The 26830-nt window shown below is 59.8% G+C and overlaps 1 protein-coding gene and 1 long non-coding RNA gene across 3 annotated transcripts in view; one reads left to right on the top strand and one right to left on the bottom strand.

The window, feature by feature from the left end:
- The first annotated feature begins 542 nt into the window (after positions 1-542).
- GATAD2B (GATA zinc finger domain containing 2B) overlaps positions 543-26830 on the top strand; it is a 29095-nt gene continuing 2807 nt past the window's right edge. The window contains exons 1-7 of one of the 2 annotated variants that reach the window (XM_064401380.1): positions 543-706; positions 19365-19694; positions 22209-22338; positions 22524-22655; positions 23132-23263; positions 23856-24026; positions 25691-26006. In XM_064401380.1, the coding sequence (XP_064257450.1) occupies positions 19366-19694; positions 22209-22338; positions 22524-22655; positions 23132-23263; positions 23856-24026; positions 25691-26006 (1210 nt within the window). In that variant the 5' untranslated portion in view covers positions 543-706; position 19365. Of the gene's footprint in view, positions 707-12707; positions 12921-19364; positions 19695-22208; positions 22339-22523; positions 22656-23131; positions 23264-23855; positions 24027-25690; positions 26007-26830 lie in introns of those variants that run through there. The other variant, XM_064401381.1, reaches the window with a different exon arrangement.
- LOC135288103 (uncharacterized) lies at positions 12872-15051 on the bottom strand. The gene is made up of 3 exons (XR_010351406.1): positions 14791-15051; positions 14638-14680; positions 12872-13960 (listed from the first exon to the last, which is right to left on the bottom strand). It is a non-coding gene; the product is annotated as an uncharacterized LOC135288103 (long non-coding RNA).

Raw genomic sequence — 26830 nt, 5'->3', positions numbered from 1 at the left:
TGGGCCCTGGCACGGCCCGCGGCTGCCCTCAGGCCGCCATCTTGGATCCTGGCACGGGCCATGAGGCCTCGCTGGAGCCGAGCCCCGCCTCGCCGGGCACAGGGGGGTTCTGCCCGGTGTACCGGAGCTGGGAACTCCCCCCAGATCCACGCGCGGCCTCGCACCGGCGCCACGTGAGGCGGAACCGGGCCGGTGCTAGGCCCGGGGCAGGTATGGCGGCTGCGAGGGGTCAAAATTCCCCCGCGCGCCGGGGGAGAAGCCGCGCGCCGCCACCGCGCGCCGCTCGTGGTACCCGGATGTTCAGACTCGGGGACCCATTAAAGGCGCCCCGCGGGGAAGCTCGGCGCGTTCCCACTGGTGCGGCGGGACGTCAATCTTGGCTGTGACAGCCAGTAAAATCCAGGAGGCGGGCTAAGAACGGATCGCAGCGATCCTATTGGTGCCATCTCATGCCAGTCTGCACTCCGCACCAATGGGCGTCGCGGCTGGGGTCGGGAGGCGGGGCGGGCGCGGCGGCGGCGGCGGCCAATCAGCGGCATTGTTTGTGGTGGTGCCGGTTGCGCTCGGCGGCGGCCGCGTCTGCTCCGCCCGCCCGGCCCGGGACCCCCGGGACCCGCCGGGACCCCCCGGGACACCCCGGGAGCCCACGGGAGCCCACCGGGACCCCCCGGGAACCCGCCGCGCCCCCCCGCGCCCCCCGAGGCAGGTGAGGCCCGCGGGGGCGGCGGGGCCGGGCCCGGCGGGGGCGGGGCAGGGCCTGGCCGGGGGGCTGAGGGCGGATTTGGGGGGCTGAGGGGGGATTTGGGGGGCTGAGGGCGGATTTGAGGGGGCTGAGGGCGGATTTGGGGGAGATGAGAGCGGATTTGGGGGGGATGAGGGCAGCAGCAGAGCCCGAGGGGCTGCGGGCGGTCCGGGCTGAGCTCTGGGGGCGCGGGGCTCGGTTTGGGGGGCTCAGCCCGAGGGGGTGGGCGGCGGCGGAGCTGCGGTGTGGGGGCACAGCTCGGATCTGGGGGGCACAGCTCGGGTCTGGGGGGCAGAGCTCGGATTTGGGGGGCACAGCTCGGATCTGGGGGGCACAGCTCGGATTTGGGGGGCAGAGCTCGGATTTGCGGGGCAGAGCTCGGATTTGGGGGGCAGAGCTCGGATTTGCGGGGCAGAGCTCGGATTTGGGGGGCAGAGCCCCGGGATTTGTGGGGGCACAGCTCGGATTTGGGGGGCAGAGCTCGGATTTGGGGGGGCAGAGCCCCGGGATTTGGGGGGGTAGATCTCGGAGATTTGGGGGGAGCAGAGCTGAGGGATTTTGGGGGACAGAGCTCGGGTTTAGGAGAGCAGCACTCAGGGATTTTGGGGAGCAGAGCTGAGGGGTTTTGGGGATCAGAGCTCAGATTTGGGGGAGCAGCACTCAGGGATTTGGGGGAGCAGAGCTCAGATTTGGGGGAGCAGCACTCAGGGATTTTGGGGGAGCAGCACTCAGGGATTTTGGGGAGCAGCACTCAGGGATTTTGGGGAGCAGCACTCGGACTTTGGGGAGCAGAGCTCAGATTTTGGGGAGCAGCACTCAGGGATTTTGGGGGAGCAGCACTCAGGGATTTTGGGGGAGCAGCACTCAGGGATTTTGGGGAGCAGCACTCAGGGATTTTGGGGGAGCAGCACTCAGGGATTTTGGGGAGCAGCACTCAGGGATTTTGGGGAGCAGAGCTCAGATTTGGGGGAGCAGCACTCAGGGATTTTGGGGAGCAGCACTCAGGGATTTAGGGGAGCAGCACTCAGGGATTTTGGGGCTCAGCGCTTTGGGGGAGCCCCGGGGATTCCCCGCCGAGCGGGGCAGTGGCGGCGTTCCCGGGGGTCCCGCTGGGATTTCGGGGGGCGGCCACCGGGCCCCCCCCTTTCTTCCGTCGCTGCGTGCGGGGCTTGCGGCGCCTCCGGCTCCTTCCCCCGCCGTTCCCCGCTCCGTTCCCCGCCGTTCCCGTTCCCCGCTCCATTCCCCGCTCCGTTCCCGTTCCCCGCCGTTCCCCGTTCCCCGCCGTTCCCCGTTCCCCGCTCCGTTCCCGTTCCCCGCCGTTCCCCGTTCCCCGCCGTCCCCGTTCCCCGCTCCGTTCCCGTTCCCCGCCGTTCCCCGTTCCCCGCCGTTCCCCGTTCCCCGCTCCGTTCCCGTTCCCCGCCGTTCCCCGTTCCCCGCCGTCCCCGTTCCCCGCTCCGTTCCCGTTCCCCGCCGTTCCCCGTTCCCCGCCGTTCCCGTTCCCCGCTCCGTTCCCCGCTCCGTTCCCCGCTCCGTTCCCCGCCGTTCCCCTCCGGGATTTCCGCCCCGCGGTTCTCGCTCCGTCCCTGCCGCCCCCTCGCTCCGGTGCCGCTCCCCCAGCCCGGATCAGAACTCGCGCATCCCCGGCGCCGCGCGGGGCAGGAGCGGGGCAGGAAGGAGCGGGGCAGGAGCGGGGCAGGAAGGAGCGGGGCAGGAAGGAGCGGGGCAGGAAGGAGCGGGGCAGGAAGGAGCGGGGCAGGAGCGGGGCAGGAGCGGGGCAGGAAGGAGCGGGGCAGGAGCGGGGCAGGAAGGAGCGGGGCAGGAAGGAGCGGGGCAGGAAGGAGCGGGGCAGGAAGGAGCGGGGCAGGAGCGGGGCAGGAGCGGGGCAGGAAGGAGCGGGGCAGGAGCGGGGCAGGAAGGAGCGGGGCAGGAAGGAGCGGGGCAGGAGCGGGGCAGGAAGGAGCGGGGCAGGAAGGAGCGGGGCAGGAGCGGGGCAGGAGCGGGGCAGGAAGGAGCGGGGCAGGAAGGAGCGGGGCAGGAGCGGGGCAGGAGCGGGGCAGGAAGGAGCGGGGCAGGAGCGGGGCAGGAAGGAGCGGGGCAGGAGCGGGGCAGGAAGGAGCGGGGCAGGAGCGGGGCAGGAAGGAGCGGGGCAGGAAGGAGCGGGGCAGGAGCCGCCCCCGCGCCGGGTTTTGGGTGGGATCGGGCCGGCAGCCCCGCGGGGAAGGAGGGCGCGGACCCCTCCTCATTTAGCAGCGCGATCCTCTCCCGCAGGAGAGCCCGGAGGATTCCTCCTCGCAGGGATGAAGGAGGATCCCTCCCCAAATCCCAAACCGCGGCGTTCCGGGCGCTCTCCCCCCCCCGGAGCCTGGAGAAGGGACCTGTGATGGCGGGGGGAGGGGGCGGGTTGCCGGGAGCGGAGGAGGAGGAGATTTGGGAATCGATTCCAGAGCCTTTTTCATTTTATTTTAAATTTTATTTGAACATCCATTTGATTTTTATTTTTTTTTACTTCTTTAAAATTTTTTTTTTTGGAGCTTCCTCGGCCGCTGCCGGGCGGGAGGAGGAGGAGGAGATTTGGGAATGGGGAGCATTTTTCATTTTATTTTTAAATTTTATTTTAAAATTTTATTTTAACATCCATTTGATTTTTTTTTTTGGAGCTTCCTCGGCCACTGCCAGGCAGGAGGAGGAGATTTGGGAATCGATTCCAGAGCGTTTTTCATTTTATTATTTTAAAATTTTATTTGAACATCCATTTATTTCTTTTTTTTTGGAGCTTCCTCGGCCGCTGCCGGGCGGGAGGAGGAGGAGGAGGAGGAGGAGGAGGAGGAGGAGGAGGAAGGGCGAGCACAGAACGGGAGCAGCCTGCTCCTGGCAGGAGTGTGGGAGGGTTTGACTCCTGCTCCCGGCTGGGGGCTGGGCCCATCAGCCTCGGCTTTTTGGGGAATTTTTGGGGATTTCAGGGGATTTCAGGGCTGGGGGTGCGCCCGCTCTGGGAGAGCCTGGCACGTGCCAGCCTTTGGGACGGGCACGGAGCTGCTGGGGGGGAGTGGGGCATCCAGTGCCAGGCTGGAATGTGGCACCGCCGTGGGGTGGGGGCTGCTGGGAGCCACCTGAGGGATCTGGGCAGTGCCCAGACAGTGGTTCTATGGCAGTGCCCAGACAATGGTTCCATGGCAGTGCCAGTGCCCTGACAATGGTTCCTTGGCAGTGCCAGGGCCCATCCAATGGTTCCATGGCAGTGCCAGTGCCCCGACAATGGTTCCATGGCAGTGCCAGTGCCCAGACAATGGTTCCATGGCAGTGCCAGTGCCCCGACAATGGTTCCATGGCAGTGCCAGTGCCCAGACAATGGTTCCTTGGCAGTGCCAGGGCCCATCCAATGGTTCCATGGCAGTGCCCCGACAATGGTTCCATGGCAGTGCCAGTGCCCCGACAATGGTTCCTTGGCAGTGCCAGTGCCCATCCAATGGTTCCATGGCAGTGCCAGTGCCCCGACAATGGTTCCTTGGCAGTGCCAGTGCCCATCCAATGGTTCCTTGGCAGTGCCAGTGCCCTGACAATGGTTCCATGGCAGTGCCAGTGCCCATCCAGGGCTCCATGGCAGTGCCAGTGCCCATCCCAGGCTCCATGGCAGTGCCAGTGCCCATGCCAGGCTCCATGGCAGTGCCAGTGCCCAGACAATGGTTCCATGGCAGTGCCAGTGCCCTGACAATGGTTCCATGGCAGTGCCAGTGCCCCGACAATGGTTCCTTGGCAGTGCCAGTGCCCTGACAATGGTTCCATGGCAGTGCCAGTGCCCTGACAATGGTTCCATGGCAGTGCCAGTGCCCTGACAATGGTTCCATGGCAGTGCCAGTGCCCATCCCAGGCTCCGTGGTGGTTCCAGTGCCCATGCCAGGCTCCGTGGTGGTTCCAGTGCCCATGCCAGGCTCCATGGCAGTGCCAGTGCCCAGACAATGGTTCCATGGCAGTGCCAGTGCCCAGACAATGGTTCCTTGGCAGTGCCAGTGCCCATCCAGGGCTCCATGGCAGTGCCAGTGCCCCGACAATGGTTCCTTGGCAGTGCCAGTGCCCATCCAATGGTTCCATGGCAGTGCCAGTGCCCCGACAGTGGTTCCTTGGCAGTGCCAGTGCCCATCCAATGGTTCCTTGGCAGTGCCAGTGCCCTGACAATGGTTCCATGGCAGTGCCAGTGCCCATCCAGGGCTCCATGGCAGTGCCAGTGCCCATCCCAGGCTCCATGGCAGTGCCAGTGCCCATGCCAGGCTCCATGGCAGTGCCAGTGCCCAGACAATGGTTCCATGGCAGTGCCAGTGCCCTGACAATGGTTCCATGGCAGTGCCAGTGCCCATCCCAGGCTCCGTGGTGGTTCCAGTGCCCATGCCAGGCTCCGTGGTGGTTCCAGTGCCCATGCCAGGCTCCATGGCAGTGCCAGTGCCCAGACAATGGTTCCATGGCAGTGCCAGTGCCCAGACAATGGTTCCATGGCAGTGCCAGTGCCCAGACAATGGTTCCTTGGCAGTGCCAGTGCCCATCCAGGGCTCCATGGCAGTGCCAGTGCCCCGACAATGGTTCCTTGGCAGTGCCAGTGCCCTGACAATGGTTCCTTGGCAGTGCCAGTGCCCCGACAATGGTTCCTTGGCAGTGCCAGTGCCCCGACAATGGTTCCATGGCAGTGCCAGTGCCCATGCCAGGCTCCGTGGTGGTTCTGGTGCCCATGCCAGGCTCTGTGGTGGTTCCAGTGCCCATGCCAGGCTCCGTGGCAGGGCAGAATTCCTGCCTGGCAGCCCCGATCCCTCTCAGGTGCTCCTGGGAGCTCCTTCCCCTCAGTGCCATCCCCAGGAGGGTCAGCATCCATTCTTGGGACAGGAATTTCCCAGATCCCTTCAATCACTTCATCTTTTTCCTGGTCATTTCCCAGTTTTTTGGGAAATAAAGCAGATTTCCATGCTGGCTCTTCCATCCCCCAGGAGAGTCAGGATTCCTTGGGACAGGAATTTCCCTCACTTCATCTTTTCCTGGTCATTTCCCAGTTCTTTGGGAAATAAAGCAGATTTCCACGCTGGCTCTTCCCTCCCCAGAGCAGAATGCCCCTTGGCTGTTCTGGGGAAATCCCAGCTTTGGGGCTCACAGGGACCTTGGAGCTCTGCTCCACGGGGCTGGCAGTGTGTTTGGTGTGGATTCCCTTGGTGCTTTAGGATTTCCTCCAGGTTTTTTGGGAATTCTGTGGTTTTGTGATGCACCCCCATTCCTCTGCAGGAATTTCTCCCCAGTCTCCCACCTCCATCTCCCCTTCCCAGTTCAAACCATTCCCCCTTTTCCTCCACTCCGTGTCCCTGTCCCAGATCCTCTGCAGCCCTCGGAGCCTCTGGGGCTGCTGGAAGATGTTCCAGGATCCCCTGGATCTTCCCTTTTCCAGCCTGCTGGAAGATGTTCCAAAATCCCCCTGGAGCTTCCCTTTTCCAGCCTGCTGGAAGATGTTCCAAAATCCCCCTGGAGCTTCCCTTTTCCAGCCTGCTGGAAGATGTTCCAAAATCCCCCTGGATCTTCCCTTTTCCAGCCTGCTGGAAGATGTTCCAAAATCCCCCTGGATCTTCCCTTTTCCAGCCTGCTGGAAGATGTTCCAAAATCCTCCTGGATCTTCCCTTTTCCAGCCTGCTGGAAGATATTCCAAAATCCCCCTGGATCTTCCTTTTCCAGCCTGCTGGAAGATATTCCAAAATCCCCCTGGATCTTCCTTTTCCAGCCTGCTGGAAGATGTTCCAAAATCCCCCTGGATCTTTTTTCCCAGCTGTTGGAAGATGCTCCAGGACCCCCCTGGATCTTCCCTTTTCCAGGCTGCTGGAAGATATTCCAAAATCCTCCTGGATCTTCCCTTTTCCAGGCTGCTGGAAGATGTTCCAGGATCTCCTGGATCTTTTTTCCCAGCTGCTGGAAGATGCTCCAGGATCTCCTGGATCTTTTTTCCCAGCTGTTGGAAGATGCTCCAGGATCTCCTGGATCTTCCCTTTTCCAGGCTGGCTCCTTCCCGGTCCTTTCCTCCCCTTCCCAGGGATGTGCAGGGATATCCCAGCCCCACCCCTTCCATGGCCCACGTCCATGGAAGGGGCTGCAGCGCTGGGCTCGGTTCTTTGGCATTTGGTTCCTTTTTCATTTGGTTCTTTTTTATTTGGTTCCTTATTTATTTCTTTATTTATTTATTTCCTAAATTTGGTTCTTTTTCATTTGGTCCTTTTTCATTTGGTCCTTTTTCATTTGGTCATTCCTTTATTCCCGTGAATTCCCGGCGATCGCGGCTCTTGCCGGCGCTGGGCTCGGTTCTTTTTTCATTTGGTTCCTTTTATTTTTTAAATTTTTTTAATTTGGTTTTTTTTTTATTTAGTTCTTTTTCATTTGGTTCTTTTTTTCATTTGGTTCTTTTTTATTTGGTTCTTTTTTATTTGGTTATTTCTTTATTCTCATGAATTCCCAGTGATTGTGGCGCTTCCCAGCATTGGGGTCGGTTCCTTTTTCATTTGGTTCTTTTTCATTTATTGTTTATTTTTTATTTGGTTTCTTTTTTATTTATTTCTAATTTGGTTCTTTCTTTATTTGTTCTTTTTCATTTGGTTCTTTCTCTATTTGTTCTTTTCCATTTGGTTCTTTCCCTTTCCCGTGAATTCCCGGCGGTCGCGGCGCTTCCTGGCGCTGGGCTTGGTTCTTCTTTCATTTGGTTCTTTTTTATTTGGTTCCTTTTTTATTTATTTATTTATTTTAATTTAGTTCTTTTTTATTTGGTTCTTTCTTAATTTGTTCTTTTTCATTTGGTTCTTTCTCTATTTGTTCTTTTTCATCTTTCCCTCTCCCGTGAACTCCTGGCGGTCGCGGCGCTTCCCGGCACTGCTCATCCAGGACGAGCAGGGGAAGGGGACAGCTCCCCTCCAGCCCAGGGCTGGGTCTGTGCCCCTGGAATCTCCCCGAGCGCTGGGCTGGGTCTGGAACGTGCCTGGAATCCCTGCGAGGAGCTCTGGAATCCGGGGCTGTCGGGAGCTTCCCGACCTAAAATTAACCCTGGCTCCGGGGCCGGCTTTGGCTGCCACGGACCCTCGGCGTGTCCCCTGTCCCACCCTGCTCCACAGGGGAGCTGTGAGCGGGATTTTGGGGCTGGGTCCTGCAATTGTCCCATTTCAGAGTCCTTGGTTTCCACTCTGTGAGGTGTGAGTGGGGATTTTGGGGCTGGGTCCTGCAATTGTCCCATTTCAGAGTCCTCGGGTTCCACTCTGTGAGGTGTGAGTGGGGATTTTGGGGCTGGATCCTGCAATTGTCCCATTTCAGAGTCCTCGGGTTCCACTCTGTGAGGTGTGAGCGGGATTTTGGGGCTGGGTCCTGCAATTGTCCCATTTCAGAGTTCACAGGTTCCACTCTGTGGGGTTTGAGTGGGGATTTTGGGGCTGGATCCTGCAATTGTCCCATTTCAGACTCCTTGGTTTCCACTCTGTGAGGTGTGAGTGGGGATTTTGGGACTGAATCCTGGAATTGTCCCATTTCAGAGTCCTCGGGTTCCACTCTGTGAGGTGTGAGTGGGGATTTTGGGGCTGGATCCTGCAATTGTCCCATTTCAGAGTCCTTGGGTTCCATTCCATGAGGTGTGAGTTGGGATTTTGGGGCTGAATCCTGGAATTGTCCCATTTCAGAGTCCTCGGGTTCCACTCTGTGAGGTGTGAGTGGGGATTTTGGGGCTGGATCCTGCAATTGTCCCATTTCGGAGTTCACAGGTTCCACTCTGTGAGGTTTGAGTGGGGATTTTGGGGCTGAATCCTGCAATTGTCCCATTTCAGAGTTCACAGGTTCCACTCTGTGAGGTGTGAGCGGGATTTTGGGGCTGGGTCCTGCAATTGTCCCATTTCAGAGTTCACAGGTTCCATTCCATGAGGTGTGAGCGGGATTTTGGGGCTGAATCCTGCAATTGTCCCATTTCAGAGTCCTTGGTTTCCACTCTGTGAGGTGTGAGCAGGATTTTGGGGCTGAATCCTGCAATTGTCCCATTTTGGAGTCCTCAGGTTCCAATCCATGAGGTTTGAGCAGGGATTTTGGGGCTGAATCCTGCAATTGTCCCATTTCAGAGTCCTCAGGGTAGAGGGGAGAGTTGGATTTCTGTGAGTTTTCCATGCCTGCTTTGTTTTTCCCAATGAAATTTGGGCTTCATTTTCATGGAATCTCAGAAGATGGATGTGTGAAACTTGGTATTTTTGGGATGAGACTGAGCCAAAGCCTTGTGTCCCTGTGGGAAGGGGAGGCTGCTCCTTGTCATCCCTCCCTGCATCCATTTTTGGGTACAAGCAAGAATTTCCCCAAAATCCACCTAAAATGCCCCAAACTCCAGGAGCAGAGCTCCAGGTGCTCCCCAAACCCTGGATTTTAGGGAAATCCAGGCTGGAAAACATTCCCAGGGGATTTTGAGGCCGATGCTCCAGCTTGGGCCCTGGGCTGGAGGCAGGATTGGGAATTTCGGCTGCTCCCAGTTCCAGCCCACCTCGGGGATGAGGGGTGCAGGGAGGAGCTCCCCCCGTGTCCGTGGGGAATTCCCTGCTCCTCAAACACACCCCAGCATCCTCCCTGTGCTGCCTCCACAGTGGGGAGGTCTGGGAGAGGGAGAATGGCCCCGTGGTCCTTCGGGATTTTCCTCTTCGTTAAATCCTGGATTCCAGTGAAACCCGGGAGCCCTGACAAACCCCAGCACCCCCGTGTGCGATGGTTGGCTGTTCCTTGCAGGAATTCCTGCAGAGCTGGAGGATTCCCAGGCCTGCTTTCCCAGGGAATGGCCTCAGTGGGAGGTGGAGGAGATCCCAGAGCTGCCTGGTTTTACCTGGAGCTGCTGGGTTTGGGTGGGAGTGGCTCTGCTGTCCATTGGGATGGGAATCCCAAATTCCCATCAAGTTCTGGGGGTTCATCCTGCTGGGGGGGGAGGAATCCGTGGGAATGGGATCGTGGATTCACGTCCTGGGCCTCGTTGAGTTTGTGGTGGAGCCTCCTTGAGTGATCAGCCAGCTTTGGATTCCCTTTGGATGGCAAAGCTGGGAAAATCATCCCTTTTCCTGCTTGTCATCCTCCAGTTTCCCAAAATCTCTTCCTTTATGCACAAATTTGGGGAAAATCATCCCTTTTCCTGCTTGTCATCCTCCAGTTTTCCCAAAATCTCTTCCCAAGTGCACAAATTTGGGGAAAATCATCCATTTTCCTGCTTTGGCATCTTCCAGTTTTCCCAAAATCTCTTTCCAAGTGTGCAGTTGGGGAAAATCATCCATTTTCCTGCTTTGTCATCCTCCAGTTTTCCCAAAATCTTTTCCAAGTGCACAAAGTTTGGAAAAATCATCCCTTTCCCTGCTTTGGCATCCTTCAGTATTCCCAAAATCTCTTCCCAAATGCACAAATTCGGGAAAAATCTTCCATTTCCCTACTTTATCATCCTCCAGTTTTCCCAGAATCTCTTCCCAAGTGCAGAAATTTGGGAAGAATCATCCCTTTCCCTGTTTTGTCATCCTCATTTTCCCAGAATCTCTTCCTGGGTGTCAGCCTGAGCTGGACTGGGATTGCTGTCGGTTCAGGAGGAGGGAACTGGATCCAGGAATTCTCTGTTTAGTGGGGAAGAAGATCCAGGGATCCTTTGGATCAATAAAAGGAGCTCTGGTCAGACTTCCTCCAAGACCTTTCCGGGAAACAGAAGCTCCCAGGGAATGAATCCATAGGGAAAACCCCAAAAAAATCCAATTAAATGATGTTTTAGCACTTCCCCTGCCCATCCTGGCTGGGAGCATCCCCTGGGAAGGTCGGAGCAGTGGGATGGGGGCCAGGGATGGAGGGATCACCCTCCCCGAGAGGATTCCATCCCTTCCCAATCTCATCCCTTCCCAAAACCAGGGATGGGAGGATGGGAAGAGCCTGGATGGTCCTGAAAAAGCAGGGAATGGGGAAAGAAAGGGATTTGCTGCTCTCCCGTGCCCTCTGCGTGTTCCACGGACACAGCCTGGAATAAATCATCCCCGGGCCCATCCCACCCCCTCATTAGCTGATAAATCCATGGAAACGAGCATGCAATTAAAGCTAATTAATCCTTTCCCCCTTTGGAAACCAAATGGTTCCATTTTATCCAATGAAGGCGAACCGGGGGGTTCCAGTGCTGGAATGCTGCGGGATTCCCAGGCTCCCACACCTCGGGGTGGAATAAAGCCGTGGGTGTTGGGGATTAGGGATTTTTGGGCTGGTTTGGGGGAATCTGCCACCTTTAGCTGCTCCTAGCCCTGTCCAGCCTGGCTTTGGGCACCTCCAGGGATGGGCAGGCTCAGATTCCCGGGATGAGCCGTGCCAGGCCCTCAGCACCTCACAGGCAGTGCTGGAGTGGGGACAGGGCTGTTCCTTTCCCTGAAGAATTCCAAATATCCGCTCTCAACCTGCCGTGTTTGGGTTTCAAACCGTGTTTTCCACCCCCTGGCTTCTCCATCTCCTGGGTTCTCGGTGGTGAACGCCCCAAGCGCTCGTTAATTCCTTAACGAGGCCCCAGCCTGTGCCCACCCTGTTCCTGCTGTCCCTCCTGGGGTCACCCCCGCCCTGGGGACCCGGGGTGGGATTTGGGCTCCTCCGGGAGCAGCTCAGCTGGAGCTGGGGGTTGGGACAGCCAAAACCCCTCTGATCCTCCTCCTCCTGCACTGGTGGCACCTCCCAGCCCCTCCTGACCCTTCAGCATTCCTGGGCACCTTCAGGGCATCTTCCAGGGGTCCTTCAGCTGCTCCTGGATCTTTGCTGGGACCCTTGGGCCTCCTCCTCACGTCCCTCAGCACCTCCTGCAGCGCTGCCCTTGCTCCCTTTGCCGGGATTTTGGCGTCTTCGTTGGCATCCCTGGGCATCTTCCTGGGCACCTTCCCTGGCATCTTCACCCACATCCCTGGGAAACTTCCCTGGGACCCTGGGCACAGTCTGGGATCCCTGGGCACATTCCCAGATCCCTGGGCACATTCCTGGGATCCCTGGGCATCTTCCCTGGCATCTTCATCCACATCCCTGGGAAACTTCCCTGGGACCCTGGGCACAGTCTGGGATCCCTGGGCACATTTCCTGGGCACATTCTGGGATCCCTGGGCACATTCCCAGATCCCTGGGCACATTCCCGGATCCCTGGGCACATTCTGGGATCCTGGGCACGGTCTGGGATCCCTGGGCACATTCCCATGGCACATTCTGGGATCCTGGGCACATTCCCTGGGCACATTCTGGGATCCCTGGGCACATTCCCAGATCCCTGGGCACATTCCCGGATCCCTGGGCACATTCTGGGATCCTGGGCACGGTCTGGGATCCCTGGGCACATTCCCTGGGCACATTCTGGGATCCCTCAGCCCAATCCTGGATCCCTGGGCACAGTCTGGGATCCCTGGGCACAGTCTGGGATCCCTGGGACGTCCCAGGACCCCCGGCCCATCCCTGCCCACCCCCGGCCCATCCCGGGACCCCCGCTCCACCCCCGGCCTCCCCCTCCGTGGGCTGGGGGTCCCGAGGCCGCTCCGCCGCCGGACCCCACCTCGGTTTTTTGGGCATTTTTGGCAGCGGGAGGGGCGGATCCCGGCGGCGGCCCCGAGCCTCCGTTTTGGGAGGGAAACAGTTAAAATTCCAGGGGAGGGAAGGAGCTTCCATGAATGAAGACAAAGTTTGGCGGGGGGCCAGGAGGGGGGAGGGGGAGCGGGGAGGGGGCGGCCGCGCCAGCGCCGAAATCCCAGGAAAAAAATTAACCCCCCCCCAAAATCCGGAGCCAGTTCCATGTCGGGAGATGCCAAACCGGTCACGACCGGAATTTTTCTTTTTTTTTCTTCTTTTTTTTATTACATTTTTTTTTTCATTCAAATTTTTTTTTTTTTAAATTCCCTTTTTTTTTTTTTTTCCCCTCTCCCTTCTCTTTTTCCCTGCCCCGCGAGGCATCATGGGAGAAAGTCAGCATCCCCCTTTTCTTTTGTTTAATAAAACAGAACGCGCATGATTGGCAGGGAAGGGCCCGCTCGGGCTCGGGCTGCGGCTGCGGCGCGGCGGGCGATGGAGCGCGGGGCCCCGGCCGGCCCCGGCCGCCCCCTGCCCCCTCCCGCCCCGCTGCCGGCCCCCCCCGAGCTGCTCCCCGCTTTTCCTGGCACCTCGAGGCAGCGGCAGGCTTGGAGCTGTAAGTACCCCTCGGACCGTGCCGGGGTTTGTCGGCAATTCGGAGCGGACAAAAGGGTTCCTTCAGGATGAGCCGAGCTGCTTTGCTGCGCTTTTTTTTTTTTTTTGTTGGTTTTTTTAGCGTTGTTTTATTTTTTGGGAATGTCTCGAGGGAGTGTTTTGAGGAGAAAACGAGCGCTGGTGCTGGGATTTGCTGTCGTGATTCCCTTCTCCCTTCCCTCCCCCATTCCCCACCTCATCCATGCTCCCACCATGCTCCAATCCCACCTCCCTCCGGCTGGAGGGGCGACAGAAACACCGGGAATAAGGAAACCCCTCGGATCCCTATCGCCCCCCCGCCCCACACTTCCCGGTGGTGATGGATTGAATTATCGATTGGATCATTAATTGGTGATCGATGGCCCCGGCGGAGCCGCACAAAGGCAGCGCCCGCAGTCGAGGAAATGGGGAAGCGTTATATAAGGGAGCCTGGGAAGTCTGCGTCATCCCGGATGGGGAGGGGGCCGGGGCCGGCCTCTCCCTGCCCCCCCTTCCATCCCATCCTTTTTTTTATTGCATTTCATTTTCCCGGAGCGTTTTCCAGCTGGTTTTCCCCAAAACGGGCCGTCCCAGCTGGATGGCCTGCAATTTTTTAGCTCTCGTTTAAGACTTTGTGGGGTTTTGGGGTCTTTTGCCCCTCGTTTCAGGGCGTAAAGCAGCTTCTGGAATTCCTGCTCTCCTCCCACATCCCAAAAATCCTGGGGTGGGACGAGGTGTGAGGCCGTGGCCCCGGCATTCCCTGCTCCCAAGGAATGGAGTTGGACAAGAACACAAACTTAGGAGGGAAGGGAAGCACTTCTTGGGAGGGAGGATTTTCCTCCTTTCCCGCTTTTCCTGCTTCCCATTGTTCGTTTTGTACTTGACCCGGAGCTGCAGAATCTGAGGACATCCCGAGCTGGGGGTGGCAATCTGGAATCCGGGAGATCCAGGTCTGGGAGATCTGGAATCCAGGAGATCCAGGGTCTGGGAGATCCGGAATCAGGAGATCCAGGTCTGGGAGATCTGGAATCCAGGAGATCCAGGGTCTGGGAGATCTGGGATCCAGGAGATCCAGGGTCTGGGAGATCTGGAATCCAGGAGATCCAGGTCTGGGAGATCTGGAATTTGAGAGATCCAGGGTCTGGGAGATCCGAGGTCTGGGAGATCTGGAATCTGGGATATCCAAGGTCTGGGAGATCTGGAATCTGAGATATCCAGGGTCTGGGACATAAACTGGGTCTGGGAGACCCAGAATCCAGGAGATCCAGGGTCTGGGAGATCCAGAATCTGAGATATCCAGGCTCTGGGATATCCAGGCTCTGGGAGATCTGGAATCCAGGAGATCCAGGGTCTGGGAGATGAGGAATCTGAGAGATCCAGGGTCTGGGAGATCTGGAATCCTGGATGTCCAGGCTCGGGGAGATCTGGAATCCTGGATGTCCAGGCTCTGGCACCGGTGTGTCGCAGCGGGCACCGCTGTCCCCGTGTTGGGATCCAGGAACGGGAGCAGCAGAGCTCCTGGAGCAGTTTGCTCCACAGGAATTCCCACTCTGCCACATCCCAGCGCCCGCTCCCATCCCGACCTTTCCGTTTGCCTTCCCAAATCTTCCGCCGTGTTCCCGTTCCCTCCCGGGAGCAGCCGTGTCCCTGTGGGTTCTGGGTGTTGCTTTAATCCCGGAGAAAATCTCAGCCTCCCTTACCTGCCTCAGAATTCCTGCACGGAGCTGGCCGTCCTGGGGATTCCTGGAGCAGCAGGATCGGGTTTTTGTTCAGCCGTTAAATCTGGAGCTTTTTTTTCCCCTTCCCTTTCCCGGATCCCGCTCCCGGCCGCCGAGCCGTTAAATCCTAATTACCTTTTTAGGTTATTATCCTTTTCCTGGCGTTCCTTGGGAATGCTCGCCCTGGGAGCCAGCCATTTTGTGTTCCGTGCCGGAACGCCTTTTACGACGCCGGCGTCGGGATGTGCCGAGCCCAGATGGAATTGGAGCCGCCTCGTGCCGGGCTCCGGGAAGCCCCTGGAGCAGGATTGCGGCCGGATGGCTCCGGATGAGGAGCCAGCCCTGTGGATTTCCCACGGGATCAGCCGGGCTTGACGCCGGATCCTGGGATTTGGGGGGGTTCAGGCAGCGGGAGCGCGCCCAGGTGAGCTGCAGGAGTTGGATCTCTCTGGTTCCCGCTCCCTGATCCCGGGAAAACGGGGCTTTAATTGGATTTGGATGGGTTTTATTCCAGCGGTCTCAGATCCGAGTGGTGTCCTGGGTTTGGAGTGCCCGGGATGGTGCTGGAGCCCCCGGGATGGAGCGTTAGGGGTTTGGATTCTGGGATGAATTCTGGCATTCCACCCCAAATGGACACTGGGGGATGCTCCGTGTCCCCTGAGGCTGCCTCTGCCTGGGAATTCCAGAGCTTCCCCAGGAGCAGAGCAGGCTCTGGGCTGGTTTATCCCTGATTCCCATCCTCGCTGCCTTGGATCCCAGGGATCCACCGCGGCTCCGGCAGCTCCGCTGGGCGGAATTCCAGCGCTGCTGGAGAGGGGCTGGAAACCAGAGGGTGCTGGGGAGACCTCGTGGCACTGGGGGCACGTGGATCCCTCCTGGTGGGTCAGGGATCCCTCCTGGTGGGTCAGGGATCCCTCCTGGTGGGTCAGGGATCCCTCCTGGTGGGTCAGGGATCGTTCCTGGGGGATCAGGGATCACTCCTGGAGGATCAGGGATTGTACCTGGTGGATCAGGGATCACTCCTGGGGGATCAGGGATCACTCCTGCTGGATCAGGGATCGTTCCTGGTGGATCAGGGATCCCTCCTGCTGGATCAGGGATCCCTCCTGCTGGATCAGGGATCCCTCCTGCTGGATCAGGGATCACTCCTGGTGGGTCAGGGATCACTCCTGCTGGATCAGGGATCACTCCTGGTGGGTCAGGGATCACTCCTGCTGGATCAGGGATCCCTCCTGCTGGATCAGGGATCACTCCTGGTGGGTCAGGGATCACTCCTGGTGGGTCAGGGATCACTCCTGGTGGATCAGGGATCGTTCCTGGAGGATCAGGGATCACTCCTGGGGGATCAGGAATAATTCCTCGTGCTGGATCAGGAATTACAACCCCTCCATGAGCTCCGGAGGGTCCAAGGCTGGGAACTGGAACTGGAAGGCCAGCCTGGGGATTGACCCAACAGAAAACCCTCCAGGGAGGCTGCGAAGGGGCTGGGACCTCCCTGGATCAACTCTGCCTGGAATTAATTCCCAGTGCTGCTGAGTCTTGGTTCTGGATTCCATCGGGTAAATCCCGGGATGTTTTCCCTCCTGGCTGCATCTCTCCCTGGATATTCCCACTTCTTCCTGGAATATTCCTTCTTTTGGCCCAGCTCGCTCGTTCCAGCCTTTCAGATCCTCCCGCTGAGGATTCTTTTTGTTGGATATTTTCCCCTGTGGGCGCCACATCCAACATCCGTGGAAAAGGGGGTGCTGCTTTGTTTGCCTGTGAACTCCAAACCCGTCGTGCCGGGCCCTCTGGAGCAGGAGCAGCCCCGGAGCCAGCGGGACGTGCCGGGCAGCGCGTGGAGCCGCAGCAGGGACGGGAGCAGCGTCCCACGGAGAGCTGGGAAGGGCTGTGGGGACACACTGGGATTCCTGGAAAGCCTTCCAGGGTCAGCCAGGCCCGTCCTGGACCCTGCTCGTCCCACTCTGGAGTCCTGGCTCTCTCCAGGCTCCCAGGTGCTCCCGGGGATAATCCCGGCCCGGGGCACGCCGTGGATTTAGCTCCTGTTTTCCAGGGGTTTTGCCACCATTTGGGAATCTGGTTCCAGTGAGGAGGATTTTTTTGGATGAAGCTGAAGGGAGAGGCCGAGGCTGTTCCCTGGGATGTGGCGGAGCCCCCGGGGCCGTGCCGGAGGGCGGCAGGGCCGGATGATCCGGTTTGGGATGTGCCGGGACCGGAGCGGGGCCAGCGCGGATCCTGCTGCCTGTCCGACCTCCGGAGCAGCTCCTGGGATTGCAGCCATTCCTGCTCTTTGCTGTGGATTTCTGGATGGAATCAGGAGCTCTCCCCTGGCTTTCCCAGCGCTCTGGAAATTCCCAGTGGATCCTGCCCTTCCCCCTCCAGCCAAAGGGCCCCATTCAATAGCGAATCCGAAGCCGAATTTAATTTTTATTGGATCTGGCCGAGCCTGGAAAACCTCTGGAGTGGATTAAATAGTGGTGGGCCCCATTCCCGGTAACGGCACTTTGGATGTGTTTGGAATGCCAGAGGGGAGGGCGCTGGGAGACCACCTTGGTGATGGAGCAGGGACTGGGGGGTGTCTCTGGAATTCCGGTGGGATCCTTCCACCCTCTGGAGAGAGCGAGCAGGAAGTTGGTCCTGGATCTCCGTGCTGGATCCCAGCTCCGTGCTGGGCTCAGGTATCCGTGGGGAGCTCCTGTCCAGCGGGATGTTGGTCCTGGAGATCCTGGATCTCCCTGCTGAGCTCAGGTATTTGGGGGGAGCTCCTGTCCTGTGGGATGTTGGTCCTGGATCTCCTGGATCTCCGTGCTGGATCCCAGCTCCGTGCTGGGCTCAGGTATCCATGGGGAGCTCCTGTCCAGCGGGATGTTGGTCCTGGATCTCCTGGATCTCCCTGCTGAGCTCAGGTATCCGTGGGGAGCTCCTCTCTGGTGGGATGTTGGTCCTGGATCTCCCTGCTGAGCTCAGGTATCCGTGGGGAGCTCCTGTCCTGTGGGATGTTGGTCCTGGATCTCCTGGATCTCCGTGCTGGATCCCAGCTCCGTGCTGGGCTCAGGTATCCATGGGGAGCTCCTGTCCAGCGGGATGTTGGTCCTGGATCTCCTGGATCTCCCTGCTGAGCTCAGGTATCCGTGGGGAGCTCCTCTCTGGTGGGATGTTGGTCCTGGATCTCCCTGCTGAGCTCAGGTATCCGTGGGGAGCTCCTGTCCAGCGGGATGTTGGTCCTGGATCTCCTGGATCTCCCTGCTGAGCTCAGGTATCCGTGGGGAGCTCCTGTCCAGTGGGATGTTGGTCCTGGGTCCTCTCCCTCCTTGCCCTGCTGTCTCCTTCCCAGCGGTGCCGTTCCTGGCCGCGCTCCCGGGCTGCTGGCGCGCTCCCAGCGGCTCCAGCCGCAGCGCTGGGCGCGGCTCTGAGCGCTCCCGGGGTGTCTGGAACATCCCCGATCCCCCCGGGGTCACTCCTGCGGGACGGGGGCGGGAGCAGCTCCCGCGGCCTGTCCCGGCTTGCTGGGCTAAATTTGGGAGACGTGCGGAGAGACGGGATGAGCAGGTAGGGAAGAGCCCTCGGTGCTCCTCGGAGGCTCCGGCTGTCTTTTTCTCACATCGTATTTGGGATTTCCATGGCTTTTCCCGCTGCCCTCCCTGCTGCTGCTGTCTCCAGCGGGAGCTGAGCTCGTGTGCCGATGGAGGGATGCGTCGTTGCAGGGGTTTGTACCCGAGCCAGAGCCTTCTCCTGGCAGGAGTTTGTCTCGGGGAGGGTTTATCCCGGGCATGACTCGGAGCCGGCTTCAGGCAGGTGTGGAGCAGCTCCAGGTGCCCGGATCCGGCCGCTCGGAGCAGGAACACTTTCTGTTCCCTGCGGAGCAAGGGATTCCCGGCGTTCCCGGGCCGGCCACATGGAATTCCCACCTATTCCCCAGGTGTTTGTGCTGGTCCCCAGCCCTGCTCCGCAGGGAAAGGCCTCGCCCAGCTGGTTTGCAGGTGGAGCTCCCGTGGCTCTTTGTTGTCGGAGCTGGTTCCTTATCAGCCTGGGAGCGGGATTGGGATGGGGCTGGGATGGGCTCCAGGCTTGGGATGGGGTTGGGATGGGCTCCTGCCTGTTTTCCAGAGGGCATTCCTGCACCTGGAGCTGAGGCGGGGGAGCAGGAGAGGTGGGAGGGCGGGGATGGACCTGCCCGAGCCTCCATCCCCGGAGCTGCCGAGCATTCCTGCCTGGAGAACCGCGGTGGGGATTTCCTGGCATTCCAGGGCTCCCGAGGGGTTCATCCCAGCTCCCCTTCCTTGCTGGGCCGCATCCATGGGGTTTAATCCTGAAAGAGAGATTGTGCTGCTCTTCTCAGGGATTTCAGAGGGGGAAACTCCTGACCTGGATGGGGACTGGGGAGGTCGGAGCTCCGTGAGGAGATCGGAGCTCTGTGAGGTTGGAGCTCTGTGAGATTGGAGCTCTCCTAGAGGTCGGAGCTCTGTGAGATTGGAGCTCTCCTGGAGGTTGGAGCTCTGTGAGATTGGAGCACTCCGAGAGATCGGAGCTCTGTGAGATTGGAGCTCTCCTAGAGGTTGGAGCTCTGTGAGATTGGAGCTCTCCAAGAGATTGGAGCTCTCCAAGGCGTCGGAGCTCCAAGAGGAGATCAGAGCTCTCCGAGGAAGCCGAGCTGAGCTCGGGGGGGATCCTGGGGGATCCTTGGCACTGACAGTGTCCCTGTCCCTCAGGATGGACCGGATGACGGAGGACGCGCTGCGCCTGAACCTGCTCAAGCGGAGCCTGGAGCCGGCGGAGGAGCGCGACGACGTCCTGGCCAAGCGGCTGAAGATGGAGGGACACGAGGCCATGGAGAGGCTGAAGATGCTGGCGCTGCTCAAGCGCAAGGACCTGGCGGGGCTGGAGGTGCCCCACGAGCTCCCGGTGAAGCCGGACGGGATCAAGGGCTACGAGGAGAAGCTCAACGGGAGCCTGCGGCCCCACGGGGACGGGCGGAGCGCGGCCCGGCCGGGCAAGGAGAACATCAACGACGAGCCCGTGGACATGAGCGCCAGGAGGAGGTGGGTGCTGGGAATTCCGGGGTCTGGCGGGGTGGGGGGAGCCGGGTTGGGAATGAAATGGGGTTTGGGGGGTCCTGGAGAGGCCGTTCTGGTGACACCCAGGGCTGGGGAGGGATTTGGGAATGGTGGGATGAGGGGGAATGGCTTCCCATGGACAGAAGAAGGAATCAGGAAGGAATTGTTCCCTGTGAGGGTGGCACAGGTATCGCGGGGATTTGTGGATTTCTCATCCCTGGAAGTGGCTGAGGCCAGGCTGGACGAGGCTTGGAGCAGCCTGGGAGAGGGGAGGTGTCCCTGAGGAGTCGTGGGCTGCATCCTCAGCGGAATTCCTTGGATGTTGTGCAATGTGAGGGTACCCACCATCACACACGGACACCTGGACCAGGAAATCAGCCCTGGAAAGAGCTGGGAATACTCCACTCCGAGTTGAGAAGTGAGACTGGGAATGTCTCGTTTTCCTGCATTTTCCTCGGGAATGTGCTCCACCTCTCCTCACCTCTGCCTGCCTCCCTCGCCGTGGCTCCTCCTCCAGTGATTCTGTTGGAATTCTGCTCTTTCCTGGACAAAGGAAATCCAAAACTGCTGATTCCTCATGGATGGATCCGTTTTCCCTCTTGGATTTGGACTCTGGCTCTGCCTTATTCCCCGGTGGAATGTCAGCAATCCTGCCTGGATGTATTGGGATGTTCCTGCCAAATGATCCCCGGGAGCTGTAGGACAGCTGAAGGTGCCATCCAGATGTGCCAGCCCAGTCTGGAGCTCCTGGAATGCTTTTTCTGGATGGGCTCCCACTGGCTCCTTCTCCTTGGGATGCTCTGGAATTTCTCTGCTGGAGCAGGGGCTGCTCCGTGCCCTGGCGCTTTGGAATATCCACAAAACCAGCTGGAATGTTTGGGAGATAAAGGCAGTCCCAGCTCTGAGTGTCTTCCCACCCTGGGAGCGGCCAAAGCTGGGAGCTGGGATTTGGCTCTGGGCTCCCTCCTGGCTGTTCAGAGCTCAGTTTGGGGTGAGACATTCCACGCTCTCCCCTCACTCCAGGGACCTTCCAGGGAGCTGGAATTACCTCTGAGCCCGGCGTTCCCCCTGCTCCACGCTGGATTATCCCAGTTTTCCATTCCAGCAGCAGGAATGAAATCCAGGGCAGCAAAGGGCTTTTCTTGGAGTCTCCTTCCCGGGATGATCCTGGATCCTGCTGGACTCCACCACTGATTTTTGGTTTATTGCTTTTCCCTGCTGCTCCTTTGGTTTCCCAGTCTCATCATGGATCAGTTGGATATTCATGCAGGTTTTCCTTTATGGAATGAGCTTTTCCAATGGATTTGGCTTGGGATAGGCCTGGAGTGGTGCCCTTAACGGGGGGGCTCGGCCCCTTCCCCACCGCAGTGAGGATGAGCAATTCCAGGCTGGAGCATCCCTGCCATTCCCTCCCACCCCAGCCCCAGGACACGCTCCTGGTTCCCACCTGATTCCCAGGTGGGATTTGCACCCCTGGAGAGGAACCTGGGGGGTGAGGGAGGGCTTTTGAGGGAGCCCTTCCCTCCCGGTGTCCGTGGGAGCCGCGCCGCTCCGGATCCGCGCTGGAATGAGGGGGATCCTGCTCCCAAAACCCCACACTGCTGGCTCAGTGGGGCTCCCAAAACCCCACACTGCTGGCTCAGTGGGGCTCCCAAAACCCCACACTGCTGGCTCAGTGGGGCTCCCAAAACCCCAAATTGTGGCTCAGTGGGGCTCCCAAAACCCCACACTGCTGGCTCAGTGGGGCTCCCAAAACCCCACATTGTGGCTCAGTGGGGCTCCCCAGATCCCAAACTGTGGCTCAGTGGGGCTCCCCACATCCCAAATTCTGGTTCAGTGGGGCTCCCCACATCCCAAATTCAGGTTCAGTGGGGCTCCCCAGATCCTAAATTCTGGTTCAGTGGGGCTCCCCAGATCCCAAATTCTGGTTCAGTGGGGCTCCCCACATCCCAAATTCAGGTTCAGTGGGGCTCCCCAGATCCCAAACTCTGGCTCAGTGGGGCTCCCCAGATCCCAGACTCTGGCTCAGTGGGGCTCCCCAGATCCCAGACTCTGGCTCAGTGGGGCTCCCCAGATCCCAAACTGTGGCTCAGTGGGGCTCCCCAGATCCTGAATTCCGGCTCAGTGGGGCTCCCCACATCCCAAACTGTGGCTCAGTGGGGCTCCCCAGATCCCAAATTCTGGCTCAGTGGGGCTCCCCAGATCCCAAATTCCGGCTCAGTGGGGCTCCCCACATCCCAAATTCGGGCTCAGTGGGGCTCCCCAGATCCCAGACTCTGGCTCAGTGGGGCTCCCCAGATCCCAGACTCTGGCTCAGTGGGGCTCCCCAGATCCCAGACTCTGGCTCAGTGGGGCTCCCCTGATCCCAGACTCTGGCTCAGTGGGGCTCCCCTGATCCCAGACTCTGGCTCAGTGGGGCTCCCCTGATCCCAGACTCTGGCTCAGTGGGGCTCCCCAGATCCCAGACTCTGGCTCAGTGGGATTCCTTTCCCCCTGCAGTGACCAGGACCGGGGCCGCTTGACCCCGTCCCCGGACATCATCGTCCTGTCGGACAACGAGGCCTCCAGCCCTCGCTCCAGCTCCCGCATGGAGGAGCGGCTCAAGGCGGCCAACCTGGAGATGTTCAAGGTGAGGAAACGGGAATTCCATCCCGGGAAGGGCACGGGGTGGGGGTGCCTGAAGGATTTAGGGCGTTTCTCAGCAAGTTCTGGGTGCAGCCCCCCGTTTCTCTCACCCGTGGTCCGAATTCCCGCTCGGGCTCAGCTTTGCCCCCTCCCCTGCTCACGTCCTGCCCGCTGTGGGGTGTTTTCCAGGGGAAGAGCCTGGAGGAGCGGCAGCAGCTGATCAAGCAGCTCCGGGACGAGCTGAGGCTGGAGGAGGCCCGGCTGGTGCTCCTGAAGAAGCTGCGGCAGAGCCAGCTCCAGAAGGAGAACGTGGTGCAGAAGGTGAGGGGTGGGATAACAGGAGCACGCAGATCCTTCACTCCACCTCTGGGGTTCCCTCACCAATCCCCCCCGGGAGCACAAACCCACGGCTCTGCCCGTGGATTCGGGAGCACAAACCCACGGCTCTGCCCGTGGATTCGGGAGCACAAACCCACGGCTCTGCCCGTGGATTCGGGAGCACAAACCCACGGCTCTGCCCGTGGATTCGGGAGCACAAACCCACGGCTCTGCCCGTGGATTCGGGAGCACAAACCCACGGCTCTGCCCCTGGATTCGGGAGCACAAACCCACGGCTCTGCCCGTGGATTCGGGAGCACAAACCCACGGCTCTGCCCGTGGATTCGGGAGCACAAACCCACGGCTCTGCCCGTGGATTCGGGAGCACAAACCCACGGCTCTGCCCGTGGATTCGGGAGCACAAACCCACGGCTCTGCCCGTGGATTCCTGCTGATCTGGCTCTCCCTGCTGCCCCCAGACTCCCGTTGTCCAGAACGCCGCGTCCATCGTGCAGCCGTCCCCTGCCCACGTGGGACAGCAGGGCCTGTCCAAGATCCCCTCCCGGCCCGGAGCTCAGGGGGTGGAGCCGCAGAATTTAAGGACATTACAGGTGAGCGTTCCCGTTTCTCCTGGGAAATGCTGATTTTGGTGGAGGCACACAGAGCCCAGGGGCTTTTTCCAAGAGGTGGAGGAATTCCTTCAATTTGTGGTGCTTGGGTTGGATTTGGGTTTGTCAGGAATTAGACTCAGTGATCCTTGTGGAGCTGGATATTCCATAATCTTCTGATTGTCCAGCTGGAATGGGACGAGGGTGGTGGGAATTCTCCAAGGCCTGCAGCCATCCTGCTGCTCCCAAAGGGGAGGACACTGGAAGTGTGTGCTCCATGGATTTCTGCTGCTCTCCTTGGAGCAATTCCAGCCTCCCACAGGAAATAGGGATCTGCCAGCTTGAGCTGGGGAAAGGACCACAATCCTGTAAAATCCAGAACAGTTTGGGGAAAAGCAAGGGATTTGGGGCATTAGAGATTAACTGGGATTGTGGATAAGCAGGAATTCCGTGGATCAGGGAATCAACGCTCAACTTTCCTTCCTTTTTCTATGACTTTGTTACTGAGCTCAGGGAGCACGGGGGGGTGCTTGGGGCTGTGCTGTGCCGATCCCAGAGCTGATTCCTGGCATTGACCCCCCGTGGGTTCCCACAGGGCCACAGCGTGATCCGCTCGGCCGCCAGCTCAGCCCTGCCCCACATGTTGATGTCCCAGCGCGTCATCGCCCCCAGCCCCGCCCAGCTCCAGGGCCAGCGCGGGCCCCAGAAACCCGGCCTGGTCCGCAGCTCCACGCCCGGCATGAGCCCGGCCATCAACTACCAGCCGGTGGGTGCTGCCTGGGCACTGCCTGGGGCTGCCTGGGCACTGCCTGGGGCTGCCTGGGCACTGCCTGGGCACTGCCTGGGCACTGCTTGGGGCTGGTTGGGCACTGCCTGGGGCTGCCTGGGCACTGCTTGGGGCTGCCTGGGCACTGCCTGGGCACTGCTTTGGGCTGGTTGGGCACTGCCTGGGCACTGCCTGCGGCTGCCTGGGCACTGCTTTGGGCTGGTTGGGCACTGCCTGGGGCTGCCTGGGCACTGCCTGGGGCTGCCTGGGCACTGCCTGGGCACTGCCTGGGCACTGCTTGGGGCTGGTTGGGCACTGCCTGGGGCTGCCTGGGCACTGCTTGGGGCTGCCTGGGCACTGCCTGGGGCTGCCTGGGCACTGCTTTGGGCTGGTTGGGCACTGCCTGGGGCTGCCTGGGCACTGCCCGGGCACTGCCTGGGGCTGCCTGGGCACTGCCCGGGGCTGCCTGGGGCTGCCTGGGGCTGTCTGGGCACTGCCTGGGGCTGTCTGGGCACTGCCTGGGGCTGCCTGGGCACTGCTTTGGGCTGGTTGGGGCTGCCTGGGGCTGTCTGGGCACTGCCTGGGCACTGCCTGGGGTTGCCTGGGCACTGCTTTGGGCACTGCCTGGGCACTGCTTTGGGCACTGCTTTGGGCACTGCCTGGGGCTGCCTGGGGCTGCCTGGGCACTGCTTTGGGCTGGTTGGGCACTGCCTGGGGCTGCCTGGGGCTGTCTGGGCACTGCCTGGGCACTGCTTTGGGCTGGTTGGGGCTGCCTGGGCACTGCCTGGGGCTGCCTGGGCACTGCCTGGGCACTGCCTGGGCACTGGTTTGGGCTGGTTGGGCACTGGTGTGTGCTGCCTGGGCACTGGTGTGTGCTGCCCGGGCACTAGTTGGTACCAGTTTGCACCGCTTTGCACTTGTTTTTTACCGGTTTGTACCGGTTTGGGCAGTGCTTTGTACTGGTTGGGGCTGGTTGAGCACTGGTTGGGGCACTGGTTTGGACCACTTTGCACTGGTTAGGACCGGTTTGCACTGGTTTGGACTGGTTTGCACGACCCCCACCCCCAGTCCACCCCTGCTCCCCCTCCCCTCTGCATTCCCAGGACTCCCCAGCCCCTGTGTCCCCCTGATGGCTCCGGGGGTCTGTGAGCCTGGCACTCCCAGCAATCCCAAATTCCCACCCTGATCCCAAATTCCCATCTAATCCTAATTTCCCACCCTGGTCCCAAGTTCCCACTGATCCCAAATTCCCACCTGATCCCAAATTCCCACCCTGATCCCAAATTCCCGCTGATCCCACATTCCCACTGATCCCAAATTCCCACCTGATCCCAAATTCCCACCCTGATCCCAAATTCCCGCTGATCCCAAATTCCCACCCAATCCCACATTCCCACTGATCCCACATTCCCACTGATCCCAAATTCCCACCCCAATCCCAAATTCCCACTGCTCCCACATTCCTGCTGATCCCACATTCCTGCTGATCCCAAATTCCCACCCCAATCCCAAATTCCCACTGCTCCCACATTCCCCCCCAATCCCACATTCCCGCTGATCCCACATTCCCACTGATCCCAAATTCCCCCCCAATCCCACATTCCCACCCTGCTCCCACATTCCCCCCCAATCCCACATTCCCGCTGATCCCCTCTCCCCCGCAGCAATCCGGCTCCTCGGTGCCGTGCCAGCGCTCGTCCTCCTCCGCCATCTACATGAACCTCGCGTCGCACATGCAGCCGGGCTCGGTGGCCCGCGTGTCGTCCCCTCTCCCCAGCCCCAGCGCCCTCTCCGACGCCGCCAACTCCCAGGCGGCGGCCAAGCTGGCGCTGCGCAAGCAGCTGGAGAAGACGCTCCTGGAGATCCCGCCGCCGAAGCCGCCGGCGCCGCTCCTGCACTTCCTGCCCAGCGCCGCCAACAGCGAGTTCATCTACATGGTGGGGCTGGAGGAGGTGGTGCAGAGCGTCATCGACAGCCAAGGTCACTGCCGGCGTCGGCCCGGGGCAAGAGGGAGCTGGGCAGGGATTCCCGGGGTGCAACCGCGGTCTGGGGCGCTTCGGGGTGAAACGGTCCCATGCTGCTCATCCCGTCAGTGGGATGGGATTGATGGGATCAATGGGATGGGATCAATGGGATGGGATGGGATGGGATGGGATGGGATGGGATGGGATGGGATGGGATGGGATGGGATGGGATGGGATCGATGGGATGGGATGGGATCGATGGGATGGGATGGGATGGGATGGGATGGGATGGGATGGGATGGGATGGGATCAATGGGATGGGGTGGGGTGGGGTGGGATGGGATGGGATGGGATGGGATGGGATGGGATCAATGGGATGGGATGGGGTGGGATGGGATCCATGGGATGGGATGAGCAGCATGGGACAGCTCAGGCCACACCCACTGGATTTTGGGGCACAATTTGGGAATTCTCACCCCCTCGATTGTGGGGTTTAGGGCTATGGGGGTGGTTGGAAGGGTTTTAGAAGGTGGTGGTGGGGGTTTGGGGGGAAGGTGTGAAGTTTTGGGGTGGGTTTGAAGGTTTTTAATGGGGTTGTCGGATTTCAGACTGGATTTGTGGGATTTTAGACCAAATTCTCAGGATTCTAGACCAAATTCTCAGGATTTTGGTTGATTCTCTGGATTTTAGACCACATTCTCAGGATTTTGGCCAATTCTCAAGATTTTAGACCAAATTCTCAGGATTTCAGACCAAATTCTCAGGATTTGGCCGACCCCCGTGATCCCGCCCAAACCCTCAGTATCTCCTGCCAGCTCTTGCGGTTCCCGCCGCGTCCCC

The sequence above is a fragment of the Passer domesticus genome, chromosome 32 (genome assembly GCF_036417665.1).
Source record: "Passer domesticus isolate bPasDom1 chromosome 32, bPasDom1.hap1, whole genome shotgun sequence".
Classification (NCBI taxonomy): Eukaryota; Metazoa; Chordata; class Aves; order Passeriformes; family Passeridae; genus Passer; species Passer domesticus.
This window is presented reverse-complemented; position numbering and strand designations above follow the sequence as displayed.